Source organism: Panulirus ornatus, chromosome 63, assembly GCF_036320965.1.
Source record: "Panulirus ornatus isolate Po-2019 chromosome 63, ASM3632096v1, whole genome shotgun sequence".
Lineage (NCBI taxonomy): Eukaryota > Metazoa > Arthropoda > Malacostraca > Decapoda > Palinuridae > Panulirus > Panulirus ornatus.
Genome location: NC_092286.1, coordinates 9351415 through 9368490, shown reverse-complemented (window position 1 = coordinate 9368490; position 17076 = coordinate 9351415). Strand labels below are relative to the sequence as shown.

The window sequence follows — 17076 nt, the reverse complement described above, 5'->3', positions numbered from 1 at the left end:
TCTTCTCTGTCCGTTATCAATTCCACATCTGCTCCCTTCACTGAAACCCCTATATGTCCTGTATTCCTCACATTGTTCACCTCCTTCCCCACGGTTTTCTTATTCTCCCTGAAGTTCACTGATACTCATTTGCCTTCTCTTTTCAGCCCCAGTATCTTCTCTTGAACTCTGCTATTTCCTCTTACACATCTCCCAGTCACCTCATTCCTTCCCTGCAAAGAATACTCATACACCTCTCTTTTCTTTCATTAACAACTTAACTTTCTCATCCCTACACTCACCACCCTTTCTCACATGCCTATATGCCACCTTCCACATACTATGCACTTGCAAATGTGAGCATTACTTCTGAAATACCTCCTATTCCTCACCCATTCCCTTAGTTTCATTGATTTAGCTCTCTGCCATTCTCAAACCAATCCTACCTGGTATCACTTCATACAAGTATTCACTCTTGCCTCCACTGAGAAACAGTAAGACATCTCACCAGCTCAGCACATTTCCAACAAAAAGTCTTTAATTAGCACACTTATCAATTAGAACATAATCCAATAATGCCCATTTACCACTAACCCCACCCACCTATGTATACTTGTGGACATCCCTCTTTTTAAACCAGGTATTCCCAATCTTCAATCGTTTTTTGCAATCACCAGTTCTTTCTCAGCACACAGCTCCTCAAGCTGTTCTCTATTTTCATTCACAAAGGGTACCAATGCCCTCTGATTATACTCTCATTATACCCTAATCATTGCTCTTTATTCATCATTTTAAATCTTACTACAAATTTTCCAAACTACAAACTGTACAGCATGCAAGTACCTGCCATTACAGAAGTTTATAGCCAAAAGAAGAGAGAACTTACAGCTCAAGATGAGCTTTGGATGTAAATCTTCTATCACAAATAGGACACTGCAACTTCTTTGACTCATGATTTATCTGAGGATTAAAAAAAATGTAAACATTACCACATAGGATTTAACTAGATTAATTGATCATTCAAAATTACCTGCCACATTGACAACAAAGGTCATTAGCAGAGGAAACAACTAGAGAAATTCTCCTTAGTATCTTTATTAACAAAGGGTTATTCAGTTAAGAGCTTGAACATGACTAAGCACAACTTGTCAAAGATATCCCTCAACTGCCACTTAACAACACAAGAAAGTATCATCCACTGCACAATATATAACGAAATGATGTTTCAATATTGAACAGATAAGATAAATACATAAGAACAATGTCAGTTATGATGTAAGACCTCTTCAGTAACAATACTTTAACAAAGATAAATCCAAAAGAAATCAGCCTTATCTTCCTTACTTTGTGTACCCGAGCCATATGCTCTATGAGATGTGCACGTGTGCGCACTCGACGTTTACAGGTCTGACACTGATGGCGGCCCAAAGAGCGTGCATGTGTGCCACGGTGACGACTAAGGGCTGACTCTGATCCACAGGTCTTCCCACACTCAAGGCAGCGATGCTCATGTGCAACTGTGATGACAATAAAGCACATCTACATACAAATATTTGATTTTGAAAAATCAAGTTTCACTTTCAACCACCATAAATAACTTATCAATTCAGATAATTAGATAATACAAAATAAAAGTTCACATGCAACTTTAGCTTACATCTTACATAATCGTTCTTTTATCAATCTTCCTAAGACATACGATATTTTAGGACTGTACAGCGAAACGAATGAGGCTCATACAAACTCCTTCAACACCAAGGGCTTTAAAATACATCAGTATAATGATACTCCCTTACACAGAGAACATATACTACCTTCCTCTATCTTTCCAACTTGCCATCAATCTAATCCTGATCCTATTTTCACTTACTTTACTAAGAGCTGTTACCATTCATTCCACAGACATTATTTTCCATATGACTATAAAGTCTCAACATTCCCATCTTTTAATCTATCACAATCTATATATCTCCCTTTTAACTTCCTCATTTTAAACTCTCCAAAACATTTTTCATTCCAGATCCACTTCTTAGAAAATATACTTCAATGCATGAACTTCCTTAATTACTTAACCATTTCAGACCCATACTTCATTTGCCAACAAAGAAGAAGAATGCATTTCTTAAACAATCCTTGCAACATCTTAACATTTTACCCTTCATTACTATCTACATACATCCAGGAATCAGACAATCTTTCTGAAGTTTTTCTGATGCCTCAATACCCAGTCCACCTTTATCTTTAAATTCCTTTTTTTCATACTATTCGCCATTTCCCGCATTAGTGAGGTAGCGTTAAGAACAGAGGACTGGGCCTTTGAAGGAATATCCTCATATGGCCCACTTCTCTGTTCCTTCTTTTGGAAAATTTAGAAAAAAGAAAATATTCTCTCTAAATTACTTTCCTGTTCTTTGTCTTTGGTCATTTGAACCAACTTTCATACATTGGTTCCACTTTCTCACATTCAGATATCTTGCTCTTATTTGTATACTAGCTCTTCCTTGCACATTTGCCATAGTCCTCAACCTCTCAAACTTTGCCATTCCAGTATGTCAGTGAATCATCTGAATTTAACAAGAAACCCTAAATGTATTCCCCTCGGGCAATATCTTGTCATAATTTCTCATAATACACTATCAATGAAAATATTAATAATCAACGTGGCTCAATACATTCTTTTCACAATCCAACCTAAACTTTATACAGTATCAGTCACTAATCCTTATACATCACCTATGATCATGAACTTTCCAAATGCTCTCCTTGCTACCCCTAAAACCAATCACCCACTTCGTGAACTTTAAAATTCTTTCCAATATGATCCATTCCACATCCTTTAACCATATCCAGAGAGTATATGCACACACTTCGTTCAACCATGATTAGGGCATTCACTTTTCCATGCCATCTCAGCTACCATAAGAAAAATTACAAAACAGCAGTGAAAAAAAGAATGCTTATAATGTTGTCAACACAAATGGAGATCAATCACAACAAGTTATGAGATACCTTTCTGTTTCTCTGCTCCCTGTTGGCTTGAGTCTTGAGAATTATGGACTGTCATGTGACGTTTCAGCTGCTTCACACTCAAGAAGGACTTCTGACATTTCAGGCATATGATTGCCTGTAAAAAAATGCATTCTAGCATTAAATTTAAGAAAGAAATAAGGACTTTCATCCCTAGTAAAACTAAAACTATAAAAGCATCTCTACTTTCATAAACCTTTGTCTCTCTCTTCAGTAACCTATAGAATATGAATGTGTGTGTGTATACCATTATCAGAGCTACCACACTCTGCCTGCCTGTGGTTACACTGTGAGTGAAAGTTACCTGTAGCAAGGCTGTTTCATCTGTTGATGAAAGCGAGTATGCTCTCATCAAAAAGCTTCTCAATCCACAGAAGTTCATCATTTCCCAGCTACTGAAAGTAGCACAGCCTTGGAAGTGTAGGATCCACTGGAAAAGGGTCCTGGAGTATCACCAGGACTCTTTTAAGAAAAGTGCCCCAAGGCCTCAGGATCTCTCTAATAGAGCTCTGAAAACACTCAAGAAGCCATCCACTTCTACACAGACAGGACAAAGATCAAGAAGCTTGCTGATGTGTGTAGGTGTTTGTATTGGGTAATTACAGAACAACTGAGAAATAAGCATTCAGTGTCTGCAGTGAGGAAGTTCCATCTTTGGCATAAGAGGTCTTGTGATATGTTGAATCTGTGTCTGTCTTGCTGGAGTGATAGGTGGTGTCTGGAACACAAACTAGAGATGGTAATTCATACAGGTCTGGGTAATGTGGTTTCAGATGGGTGTATGTCTTGTGCAGTGTTGTTTTAGACTGGCTTAGGAGGGCAGTTGTTTAAGGGCTGTCAGGTCATTTTGATTTGTATGTGTTCTTGCAGTGTAGGTTTTTTGGGATCTGTAAGAATAGGCTGCTGAAATGTAAAACAGAGGTAAGCTTTTTATTTTCATTTGGAGATCAGAAGTTGGTTATGGAGTGGTTTGTATGAGTAGGGTCCAGTGCTGTTGCAAAGAATCGAGTGCTTAGCATACTGTGGTGAGATTGTAGAGGAAGTATTTTTGTCTTTATGCAAGCAATGAATTTTTGTGGTTGCAAGACAACCATTGATTGTTCTGAGTGGTTTGTTCTGTGTGATTTAAAGCTTTTATGTTTGTCTTCGAAAAGGTGGATGAACAAATAGGTGAGGCATATCTTAAAGTGGAGTGGATTAATTGTTTGTCATGGTTCTGCAATTCTCTTTCTTGTCCAAATCTGATGCCAGTTAGTGTTGTGAAAGCATTTAGTTTTTGTTACTTTTGTCTTATTGGTATGGGGAGTAAATGTCAAATTTGATGCCAAGAATGGTTGGGGTTTTGTTCAGAGGGCGTAAATGTCCATTTAAGGTGATTGGAGGGGATAAGGTGTCTAGGGTTAAGAGTGATTGAAGACTTACACAGAAATGGATATACACTGTTCTAGGTGAGCCACTGTTCCAATTGCATTATTTGATGCTGCATGCATGTTTGTTGCTGCTACTGCAGTGTCCGGGTAATCTGATGCGGCTGTATGGTCATCTGCATGTGAAAGGACCAGACTGTGTCTGCATGTGTTTTATGCTGTGACTGGGAAAGTGTTCTGCCGCAAGAGTGTGTCACTGACAAAGAATAAAAAAGTAAAATTTCGTTGAGAATCTTCTCACTCTAAAGAAGTACATCATTTCCTTGATACTAACTGTGCAGCAGCCTTGAAGGGATCCTGGGGTTCTTAATTACAGAATATCATATACCCTACTTTACTTTTACACTTCAGGACCTTATTCCACCACAGCACTCTGGAAGCTGGTCAGGTCCACCAGGCTGGACTGCAGATCAAGAAGTGTGATGAAGTGTTATGTCAGTGAGTGAGAATCTGCATACTGAGTAAGAAGGGTCCTGTGATATGCTTAATCAACATATCTAAAAAAAAAAAAAAAAAAAAAAAAAAAAAAAAAAGAGAGATCAGTGGTGTCCAGAATGCCAATGACAGTGTAACTTGTACATGTTTGGGGAGTGCAGTTTCAGATGGGTTTATGTCTGGTGGGGTAGAGTTTTAGACTGGGTTGAAAAAGCAGGTAAAACCGATGGCTTTACAATGAATTTTGTTATGTAAAGAACACCAACCCATTATCAACCAAAAATCTACTTTGCAATACCATCTTAGAATGACTTTTGCTCAAGCAACTTTCTAATGATTTCAAAACACTGCATATCTTCTTCACTCTCCATTCTTCCCTCTTACTAGTCTCATAATTCCCATTAATTTACCCAAGCACAACTTCTTTTTCTTAAGTTCAGGCACAAGGAGTCCAAATATTATGAGTCCACTGAGAATGTAAAAACGATAGCTGAAGGATCTGATGATGGAGCTAATGTGTTCCTTCCAGCTTTGTTTATCATCCAACCACTGATAAAAATTAATTATCAAGTAACATTATGCATTTAATCTAACAATTTTAAATCTAAACTAATCCCTAAGACACTGGTACCTGAGGCAAGCTACAGTTCATAATAGATAAAAAAAACTTGTCACTTTTCTTCTAAGTAATACACATTATAACCATTTCATTTCCATATGAACTCTTTCCATTATAATAACTGATGGAACTCTTCTCTTTAACATTTCCTCAACAAAAGTTCTCCGACTAAAAATCTTATCTAACAATCTTAACCTTTCTTAAAGTGCTTTTGTCTTTCACTATCATATCAGTTACTTTCTCTTGATATTTTCACCACCATTCAATCCACTCATGAAACCTTCCTATAATTTATTTTCTATCATGCATTTCTAGCTCGTACAGTCTTTCATAACCCTCGTCCCTCCTAGCTCATGCACTCGCTCACAACCATCCTTTCTTCTACAGTACTACAATGAATACTTCTTCCTCAAAAGTACTTCTGTCATTCAGTAATCTTTAAATAATTTAATGTTTCCATCTTTTCCTAGTATCGTGTATTTCCGATACCTTCCCTTATCTGAGTTTGAGAAAAAAGGTATACTATTTTTTCTTGATATACAAAGTTTCCTAGCAGAAAAACCAACCTGATTGTGTCCAGCTTTGTGTGTAGCAAGTTCTTCCACTGAAGGCAGGTATATATTGCACAGTCCACAGCGGTGCAAGGCTGGTCCTTCCTCTGTAACTTTCTGGAGAATCTCCTCTTCTCTTCTTATACCTTTCATCTCTTCCTCTTCAGCACCCACTACAGCCTCCATCAAATTATTAACAACATTCGTAAATATGTTACAATCCTCATCTGCTGTAGATTTAGAATTTCTACCTGAGCATGAACTTGATTTCTCTTCAGTTGTGGAATTTCCTAGTTGTTCATGAGAATCTCTAGTGGCTGGAAGGTCTATGTTTTCTAAATTAAGATATTCTTCTAGATTATATGAACTAAGTGAAGAAGATGGATTTTCAAATAAGGATGAGTATTTGCTTAATAATATATCCACCTTATGGTCAGATGCATTTCGGACAGAAATAACATTAAGGATTTGTCTGCCATTCATCATGTGCTCTTGCTGAAGATGGATGACAAGCCAGCTCTCGTCTTCTACTACATGCTCACACCCATCCTGAGGACATTTCTGCGACCTGTGACGCCATGAGTGTACCTGCAGTGTACCAGGAGAAGTGAATCTGGAACCACACACTACGCAAATATGTGGCTGAAGCTGCTCTAGATGCTCCTTGACATGTGTTACCAATTGATGCTGTGCTGAAAACTTGAGGGAACAGCTAGGGCATACTAGTGTAGCAGGATGTTTACGAACATGGGCCTTACATTCAGCAGGTGTGGATAACTGAACACCACACACTGGACAAGCCGCAGCCTTGTTCTTAATGCCATGATGGACACGAAGATGCCATTCTTGTTGACTCTCACTCCAACATTCTTGCTTACACAGGAAACACTGTCAAAATGGAATCATCATCAAAACATGAAAAAATAACGATAAAATAAAACACTGTCTACATAGGTTTCCTAAAAAAATATAATTTTCCAATTTGTTAATCATCATGTGGCAAAAGCAATACTCTTTAATAAAATCAAACTTTGTAACATGGCCATTTAAAAACATTTACTCACATTAAATACAAAGCTATCACCATATTTCTTAACAGTCTCTAACCCTTTGGCCACTATGTGAATTGCCAGCTGCATTCCCAAAACTTACCAATTTTTCAGCATAATATGAAAGTGGCAAGTGTCCTTATTTTACTACTTTTAAACAAGAAGGAAAAAACACATAAAGTTCCTAATCTGGCAATAAAATGTCCTAAAGTTATCGGATTGCATGGAGGGAGGGTTGAAGAAAAACAAAATCTAAGAGCAAAGCCTGCATGATGATAAACGAATAGTAAAGGACACCAAAAAATCAAATGGCTGAGTTTAAAGGGACACCAAGTAGCACCATGTAGCCAACTCTTGAGCACTTATCAAAACAAATGTATATTACCATTATTATATCTTCATCCATGAATTATAATACATAACGCATAAATATAATGATGAGCAAACTTCACAGGGCATGAATAGAAATTAAAGTATTGGATTTAAACGGAGATTAAGTAGCCCCATGTAGCCAAGTTAGACCGTAGTATAGTGGTTAGCATTGCTGACTGTAATGCATTCATAGGCTGCCTGGGATCTAGCACAAAGGTCTGAATCCTCATTGCAGAAGTTGGTATACAGTCAACCCAACTGTTCATCTTCCCTTCAGGGTTAGTCAAACAATTAGGTATATATATATATTTTTTTTTTTTTTTTTTTGCTTTGTCGCTGTCTCCCACGTTTGCGAGGTAGCGCAAGGAAACAGACGAAAGAAATGGCCCAACCCCCCCCCATACACATGTATATACATACGTCCACACACGCAAATATGCATACCTACACAGCTTTCCATGGTTTACCCCAGACGCTTCACATGCCCTGATTCAATCCACTGACAGCACGTCAACCCCGGTATACCACATCGATCCAGTTCACTCTATTCCTTGCCCTCCTTTCACCCTCCTGCATGTTCAGGCCCCGATCACACAAAATCTTTTTCACTCCATCTTTCCACCTCCAATTTGGTCTCCCACTTCTCCTTGTTCCCTCCACCTCCGACACATATATCCTCTTGGTCAATCTTTCCTCACTCATTCTCTCCATGTGCCCAAACCATTTCAAAACACCCTCTTCTGCTCTCTCAACCACGCTCTTTTTATTTCCGCACATCTCTCTTACCCTTACGTTACTCGATAAAACCACCTCACACCACACATTGTCCTCAAACATCTCATTTCCAGCACATCCATCCTCCTGCGCACAACTCCATCCATAGCCCACGCCTCGCAACCATACAACATTGTTGGAACCACTATTCCTTCAAACATACCCATTTTTGCTTTCCGAGATAATGTTCTCGACTTCCACACATTCTTCAAGGCTCCCAGGATTTTCGCCCCCTCCCCCACCCTATGATCCACTTCCGCTTCCATGGTTCCATCCGCTGACAGATCCACTCCCAGATATCTAAAACACTTTACTTCCTCCAGTTTTTCTCCATTCAAACTTACCTCCCAATTGACTTGACCCTCAACCCTACTGTACCTAATTACCTTGCTCTTATTCACATTTACTCTTAACTTTCTTCTTTCACACACTTTACCAAACTCAGTCACCAGCTTCTGCAGTTTCTCACATGAATCAGCCACCAGCGCTGTATCATCAGCGAACAACAACTGACTCACTTCCCAAGCTCTCTCATCCCCAACAGACTTCATACTTGCCCCTCTTTCCAAAACTCTTGCATTCACCTCCCTAACAACCCCATCCATACACAAATTAAACAAACATGGAGACATCACACACCCCTGCCGCAAACCTACATTCACTGAGAACCAATCACTTTCCTCTCTTCCTACACGTACACATGCCTTACATCCTCGATAAAAACTTTTCACTGCTTCTAACAACTTGCCTCCCACACCATATATTCTTAATACCTTCCACAGAGCATCTCTATCAACTCTATCATATGCCTTCTCCAGATCCATAAATGCTACATACAAATCCATTTGCTTTTCTAAGTATTTCTCACATACATTCTTCAAAGCAAACACCTGATCCACACAACCTCTACCACTTCTGAAACCACACTGCTCTTCCCCAATCTGATGGTCTGTACATGCCTTCACCCTCTCAATCAATACTCTCCCATATAATTTACCAGGAATACTCAACAAACTTATACCTCTGTAATTTGAGCACTCACTCTTATCTCCTTTGCCTTTGTATAATGGCACTGTGCACGCATTCCGCCAATCCTCAGGCACCTCACCATGAGTCATTTATTTTTATTTTTTATTATACTTTGTCGCTGTCTCCCGCGTTTGCGAGGTAGCGCAAGGAAACAGACGAAAGAAATGGCCCAACCCCCCCCCATACACATGCACATACATACGTCCACACACGCAAATATACACACCTACACAGCTTTCCATGGTTTACCCCAGACGCTTCACATGCCTTGATTCAATCCACTGACAGCACGTCAACCACGGTATACCACATCGCTCCAATTTACTCTATTCCTTGCCCTCCTTTCACCCTCCTGCATGTTCAGGCCCCGATCACACAAAATCTTTTTCACTCCATCTTTCCACCTCCAATTTGGTCTCCCTCTTCTCCTCGTTCCCTCCACCTCCGACACATATATCCTCTTGGTCAATCTTTCCTCACTCATTCTCTCCATATGCCCAAACCACTTCAAAACACCCTCTTCTGCTCTCTCAACCACGCTCTTTTTATTTCCACACATCTCTCTCACCCTTACGTTACTCACTCGATCAAACCACCTCACACCACACATTATCCTCAAACATCTCATTTCCAGCACATCCATCCTCCTGCGCACAAATCTATCCATAGCCCACGCCTCGCAACCATACAACATTGTTGGAACCACTATTCCTTCAAACATACCCATTTTTGCTTTCCGAGATAATGTTCTCGACTTCCACACATTCTTCAAGGCCCCCAGAATTTTCGCCCCCTCCCCCACCCTATGATCCACTTCCGCTTCCATGGTTCCATTAAATACATTAAATACATACATTAAATAACCTTACCAACCAGTCAATAATACAGTCACCCCCTTTTTTAATAAATTCCACTGCAATACCATCCAAACCTGCTGCCTTGCCCACTTTCATCTTCTGCAAAGCTTTTACTACCTCTTCTCTGTTTACCAAATCATTTTCCCTAACCCTCTCACTTTGCACACCACCTCAACCAAAACACCCTATATCTGCCACTCTATCATCAAACACATTCAACAAACCTTCAAAATACTCACTCCATCTCCTTCTCACATCACCACTACTTGTTATCACCTCCCCATTTGCGCCCTTCACTGAAGTTCCCATTTGCTCCCTTGTCTTACGCACTTTATTTACCTCCTTCCACAACATCTTTTTATTCTCCCTACAATTTAATGATACTCTCTCACCCCAACTCTCATTTGCCCTCTTTTTCACCTCTTGCACCTTTCTCGACCTCCTGTCTCTTTCTTTTATACATCTCCCACTCAATTGCATTTTTTCCCTGCAAAAATCGTCCAAATGCCTCTCTTCTCTTTCACTAATAATCTTACTTCTTCATCCCACCACTCACTACCCTTTCTAATCAACCCACCTCCCACTCTTCTCATGCCACAAGCATCTTTTGCGCAATCCATCACCGATTCCCTAAATACATCCCATTCCTCCCCCACTCCCCTTACTTCCATTGTTCTCACCTTTTTCCATATGTTTATATGTATATATGTATATAAATATATATGTATATAAGTATATAAAAATATATATATTTCATAGATATTCACCATTTCCCGCATTAGTGAGGCAGCATTAAGAAAAGAGGACTAAGCCTTACAGGGAATATCCTCACTTGGCCCCACTTCTCTGTCCCTTTTTTTGGAAAAGTTAAAAAAAAAAAATCAAAGCAAAAGTAGCTGTAGTACATAAAAACTACAGATGTCACACCTCTTTGCAATCATCACCGAGAAAAATATAAAAGTCCTCATCTACAGTTACCTAAGGAAGCCTGTGGGTCAGTTTCTCTTTAAAAAATATAGATGCTTGCAAAACTTTGTATTACATATGATATAAATAAAAAGTGTCTTTTAGTTTACAATTTTTGCTGTTAAGTACTAAGATCATTAATCCTTACCAAGAATGATTTTATGTCCTTTTGCTTATGTTTGTTAACCAGATGATGTCTAAGGGTGGCAGTTGAAGGTAGATTACTAGAACACATAGAACATCTAAACCATTCTAATGACGGCTGTTCTTCACAATCTGCTGCTAAACTTCTTGGTTTTCTCACAACTGGTGCGTATATTGTTGCATAAGTTATCTTTGCTTCTTTCCGTGGACCCTCTTCAGCATTCTCAGCTATAAACTTTAGCTTCCTTTTTCGACTCACAGAGGAATTACCTTGTATATTTTTCACTACAGCAGGAGGCAATGAAGCACTAATCACATTGAAAACGGGCTTTAGATTACTTCCTACGGAGACTTTGTTTATTCCTGACAACTCTGCTACGTCACAAGATGGTGTATTGCAATTACTTTCACGTCCACCTGAAGTAGAGAGACTAAGTGATGATGATGTATTATCATGACTAGTTACAGATAAATCTATCTCCAACTGATGCACTGATGGATCTGTAACCTTCTTTTCAACATCTATTTTCTCTTCTGTGACACTGCTGCTAACAGAATCTATTCTTAAAAGGGAAGTACTTTCTTCAGCATTTGACTCTGATGTAGCTGTTATATGGCCAGGAAGAGAATCATTCATAAGCAAAGCATCATCATCTAAACTTACGATGATAACCTCCTTTTCGGAGATAGGGAAACACTGAAACCACACACCTTCTTCACTAACTAAGAATGGAGCAGTACTCAGTAAATCCACCTTTGCTTCCTTTGATTCCACACCATCTTCTACTTCTGCCAAAACCCCGGAACTGTCTTCAGTTCTCGTTTCTATATTTGAGGAAGAGTCTAATCCAGCAGCATCAAAAACTGACATTCTCTCCGTTAAATCAACATTAGTACCAGAAAGGTCATTATGTTGTACTTCCCCATCAGTCTCCTCTATTCCAAAGATTGGCACTTCCTCTAAATCTCGACAAGGCTGTGAAAACATTGAATCAACTTTAATGAAGCTTTCTCTGTCAAACTTTGAGGCTAATTCACAGAGTTCTGATGTCAATGAAGTAGAGCTTTGAGTGCCATCTCCTCCAGACCCTGCAGGAGAGCACTGTGTCAAGGCTTGAGAGGCTATCACCTCTGAGCCAGGTATGAGATTGCTCTGAAGAGTGTTGATGGGTACCCTCTTCTGGAGAGAAGAGTTTCCTGTCTGCTTTCGGTCCATGACTGTAATCTTTTATTATTCAAATACTGTTTAAAATCATAGACATTTCCTACTTCTTCCTCACTGAATTCTTCATACACAAACATCTGAAAAAAAAGGTACAAATTTAATGCTTAGTAAAATAAAATCAAGTTCAATACATTTCAAAGTTTTTAGTTGAAAATGTACATTGAAATCTTGGCATACATTTATCACCAAATATATACCAACTGATCACTGATCTGTAAAAAAAAAAAGGCCAACATCAGTGAGAAAGACAAATTTCTGATGGTTATACTAGCTTATCACCCTACAGATATGGGATGCGAAGCTACAGTAGGAAGACAGACCTATAAAATGTTCCAAGACCAATTACTTCCTTCCCATATCATTTCACTTCCAAACTGATACCAAACATACCACTTAACCAGTAGAAAAACCTTAATAATGAACATCCTTTAGCTTCAGAATTAAATCAAATATAACAATGTCCCAAATGAAAACCATAATTGAAGAGACCACTAACAGAATTAGGACAAAGTACAAGTATTTTCCCCTGATCTTCACAGCCTTCCCTACATCCTACATTACTGTCGAGTAAAAGAAAGTGAAAAAAAAAAATCCAATTCAAGGGCACCACAGAAACTATTATGGATTTTGTAGAAGCACATATCAATAAGTGAAAATTCTTAATTTAGATAGGGAATCATATCTTTGGAGCACCACTCTCTCTTTACAAAAAATAGAATAAAGGGCAGAGAACAGCTCTGAAAATTCAGGAAAATATGGGGAAAAAGTAAGTGAAACTAAAAATCAACGGAATCAATACAAATCTCACCTATATTTACCAACAGGCCATGATCTACCTTAGTTTTTCAGTATCTTGGTGGAACATATACCAACAAAACTATCTTCATCTCCCTACCACTGTAATGTTTGCATGAGCTGGAAGGAAGTAATACGTCTTCAGGAGAGAGCACGTCAGAAACTGAACTTTCTAGCCACTAGATACGGACACCGTATAATTCATATATTTTTTTTCACACACCATTAAATAAATTGTTAAATTCAGATTGCATGGAAAAGCTAGGTAAATGTGTCAGAGACTCTGATGACTGCTACAAGTGTTTCACTTATCTTTTGTCCCACTTTTCCCTGATCATCACAACTCGCCCCACTATCACAATTTCTGATAATATATCCGTATAGTTCAACGTCCTTATAAGCTTTAAATAGCAGGTAATTTTGTTATAAGATATGGAGATACATTATAGTTTTACCCAATCATTACCTTGGGATAAAGTAAAAAAAATGTTCTAAATCATGTTCCTCCGATCTACCTCATCTCTGCTATAACGGGGTTGTTATGCAGTTCTTTGGAATCCATAAGTTACTTCTATGGTATCCCTAAACTGGATCTTTACCAAGAAAATATTCCATATCTCGTCCACCACTCTCACTCTCACGTCTTGTCCCCACACACAACACTGCCATAACAAACAAAATCTCCCCTCATATTCCGAAGCAGTTTCATGTCGGGACTAAATTAATCCCTTACCTTTACTTCTGTGGTTGTCTTAAACAAATGATTTACCTCCAACATCTAAAAACATTCTCGTATTTACTCTCAAACAGTCATTAAAAAAAAAAATAAATAAATAAAGGATACAAGTTCTACGATGTTTAATTGTTACTTCCACATTACCGTTGTACGTGATAAGTAATAATGAAATAAAAAATATAAGTGTTTACTGACTATCAATTATTTTTTCTGTAGTTCCTGGCTGCTTCATGTATTACATTACCTTAAATCACTCATTATTTATCCATGTCACACTGTCCTCAAAGCCTCCAGAATTAAAGGGCTCCAGAGCCTGTTATTTACATCTGTATCTCAGGGTTGTATACTGGTGACGTATAATATATTCTACACCCAAATTTGAGTTATTTTTCATCATTTTCTACTTAATATTAGTAATAACTAAATATAATTACATTTTTTATACTTTTTGTCCTATGGCAAAAAAATAAGTAATTTTTATCCATTATGTGAACGGTTTTTTTTTAAAAGTAGTTTATTCTATGGTATGTGGTATGGGTCACATGTTAGATTATACATTAACTGCAATAGATGTACTACAAAGAAGTGAAATTGCCTCATAGAGAAGATATTCAATAGCATCGTAATATCCTCAGGAAAGAACACGAAGAGGAGAAACAGGAGCATTTATAATGATTGCATGAGTATTGGAGAGTCATATCAAATACCTATAATATTCCATAAAATGAAATTAGTAGGACAATAATACAAGATATAAGAATAGAGGGGAAAGGTAAATGGATTAACGCAACGGAATTCTATCTTCAAGGGACAGGAATGGTGTATATCAATTCACATCAAATAACAAGGCAAGAAATAAAATGATAAAGGATGGGAAGTGGAGAGGGAAAATGGAAACAAAAATTACGTTTAGAAATTTAGAAAAAGTGGAAGATATAAAGCTTGAGAAAAAAAAAACCTGTTAGATAACAGATCAGCATCTATTACCATGTTCCTCTGGAGGACAGAGATAGATAGATTTACAGAAGGCATAACCTTGCCACCGTTGTGGAGAAGATATGGAAATTGGTGTAATCTTATTTCATGGTCGCCAGAGCACGTTGATCCCACACGAACAAAACAAACTGATATGGTGACCTCCACATCCTAAATACTTTCCTCGTTTGCTCGTTCCTAACTGTCCTACATAGATAGATCCATCCATGTTGTGGGGAGGGGGGAGGGGTAGTCACTGATATCGAGTGCCAGGCAGTGTTTGAACACCTTTCGAGTTGTATTTTCCTCAAGTTTTCCTTTTCATCGATATCTCGAGTCCCATGGTAAGCCTCGGACGAACCCGCGTGGGTGTTGAGGGAACCCGGGTTTGATTTCTCGTCTTTTTGAGCACGACGGTACGATCCTCGGGTCTGATTGAGCCAGGCTATCATACCCGAGGGACGTATTGTCGTGCAGAAGGACGAACCGTTTAGTCGTTCTTAAAGAGCCTTATAGTCGTGCTTGAAGGCTTTATAATCATGCTCAAGAGCCTTATATAAGTCGTAGTGCCAAAATGGCCTTTATAATCGTGCAGCGCATGATACAGAAATATATGTACAATAGATACAGATGTACGATAAGTACTGATGAATTGTCTCGCTGCTCCGGTGTTGACAGGGTAATGCGTTGCACACAGGAGGAAGTCTATTCGTGGCAGATAGATCGACATCAGATAACTTACGATATATTCTGATGTACGTCGTCATATTCAAAGCCAGATGCGCTTATGTGCAACACCCTCATTTCTTTTTTTTTTTTATTTATTTCGTTTTATTTAGCCAGTATTCTCTCTTCCCACTCTGTTACAGGTGTTCGCCTCTAAGCGTTACACATGTTGTAACTCCCCCTACCCTCTTCCTCCCCCTTCCTCCCTCTCTTATCCCAGCCACCCACCTCCCTCCCCAACCAACCCTCCTCCTTTTCCCCCAGGTGTGCTTGACGCCTTTTTACCACCTGTTGCAACACAGTCAGTCAAACCCCCCCTGCTTCTGGGCAGTCTGTTCGAGGCGGTCGTTGGAGAAGGTCGGTAAAGTGGTTCTCGTGTGCCCTGTTGGTGGTGGAGAGTTGGGGAACAGTGTTGGGGATTGAGGGAGGTGGAGGGAGGGAGGTCAATTGATGGGAGAGAACCAGCAATGGGAGTGTTCATAGGGTTTGATTAGGGGGGGAAAAAACTGCGTTGGAGGAAACATTGTTGTGGGTGATTTCTGTTGGAGAAAACGGTGATGGGGAGAGATGAAGAGTTGGAGGAAACGGTGATGGGGACAGATGAAGAGTTGGAGGAAACGGTGATGGGGACAGATGAAGAGTTGGAGTACACAGTGATGGGGAGATGTTTCGTGGGAGGAACCAGTGGTGGAGGGAGGGGGTGGTGAGGTTCTATCGTTGGAGAAACCAGTTTAAGAAGCACTGCTGTTGGAGCAACCAATATTTGGAGGGGGTCACTGTCGAAAGATGCGGTAGCAGAGAGAAAACGGGGTGAATGGGAGTGAGAGATAGGTATATTACTTCCCTAAAAACTACAATTACAGATTACGTGAATATAGCGTCTGTTTTATATATAAAAACTATACTATGTATATACAATACTGTGCAAATCCTATATAGTCTTATTATAAACGTATTTCCTTCACAGGTTCTGGTGATAATAAGCAACGAAGACACATAGGAGCAAATTCATTCTCAGCGCGACTTAAGGAAGACATACTTAGAAAGGAAAGTGTGTGTGCGCTGCTGCTGGTGTAGTGGTTCTGCTGACGTTCAAAAGATGGCGCGCAAAACTCACCTCCTGTTATACCTTATGTCGGTCTACTTTCCACTCTTACTCCTCCCTGGGGCTACAGCCACCCCTTCCACCGTAAAGAAAGGTAAGAGATAAGCAGTTTTTTAATGTCGCTCTGTCCTTATCATCATCCCTCGGTTCGAGCGGTGAGCGCCACGCGCTAGCCGTTGCATCATGGTCAAATTTCGTTGTATGTAGGTACCCCACCGCCTCACCATTCTTATAAAGAACAGAAACAGAAGACAAGTGAGGAATATCATCCTTGGAAGGCTCAGT

At 39.2% G+C, this 17076-nt stretch overlaps 1 protein-coding gene across 3 annotated transcripts in view; it reads right to left on the bottom strand.

Moving 5' to 3' along the window:
- LOC139746004 (uncharacterized) overlaps positions 1–17076 on the bottom strand; it is a 223409-nt gene that overhangs the window by 22558 nt on the left and 183775 nt on the right. For 2 of the 3 annotated variants that reach the window (XM_071656793.1, XM_071656795.1), the window contains exons 1-6: positions 14230–14297; positions 11234–12531; positions 6054–6926; positions 2989–3103; positions 1324–1496; positions 866–939 (exon numbers count right to left, since the gene is read on the bottom strand). In XM_071656793.1, the coding sequence (XP_071512894.1) occupies positions 866–939; positions 1324–1496; positions 2989–3103; positions 6054–6926; positions 11234–12445 (2447 nt within the window). In that variant the 5' untranslated portion in view covers positions 12446–12531; positions 14230–14297. Of the gene's footprint in view, positions 1–865; positions 940–1323; positions 1497–2988; positions 3104–6053; positions 6927–11233; positions 12532–14229; positions 14298–17076 lie in introns of those variants that run through there. The other variant, XM_071656794.1, reaches the window with a different exon arrangement.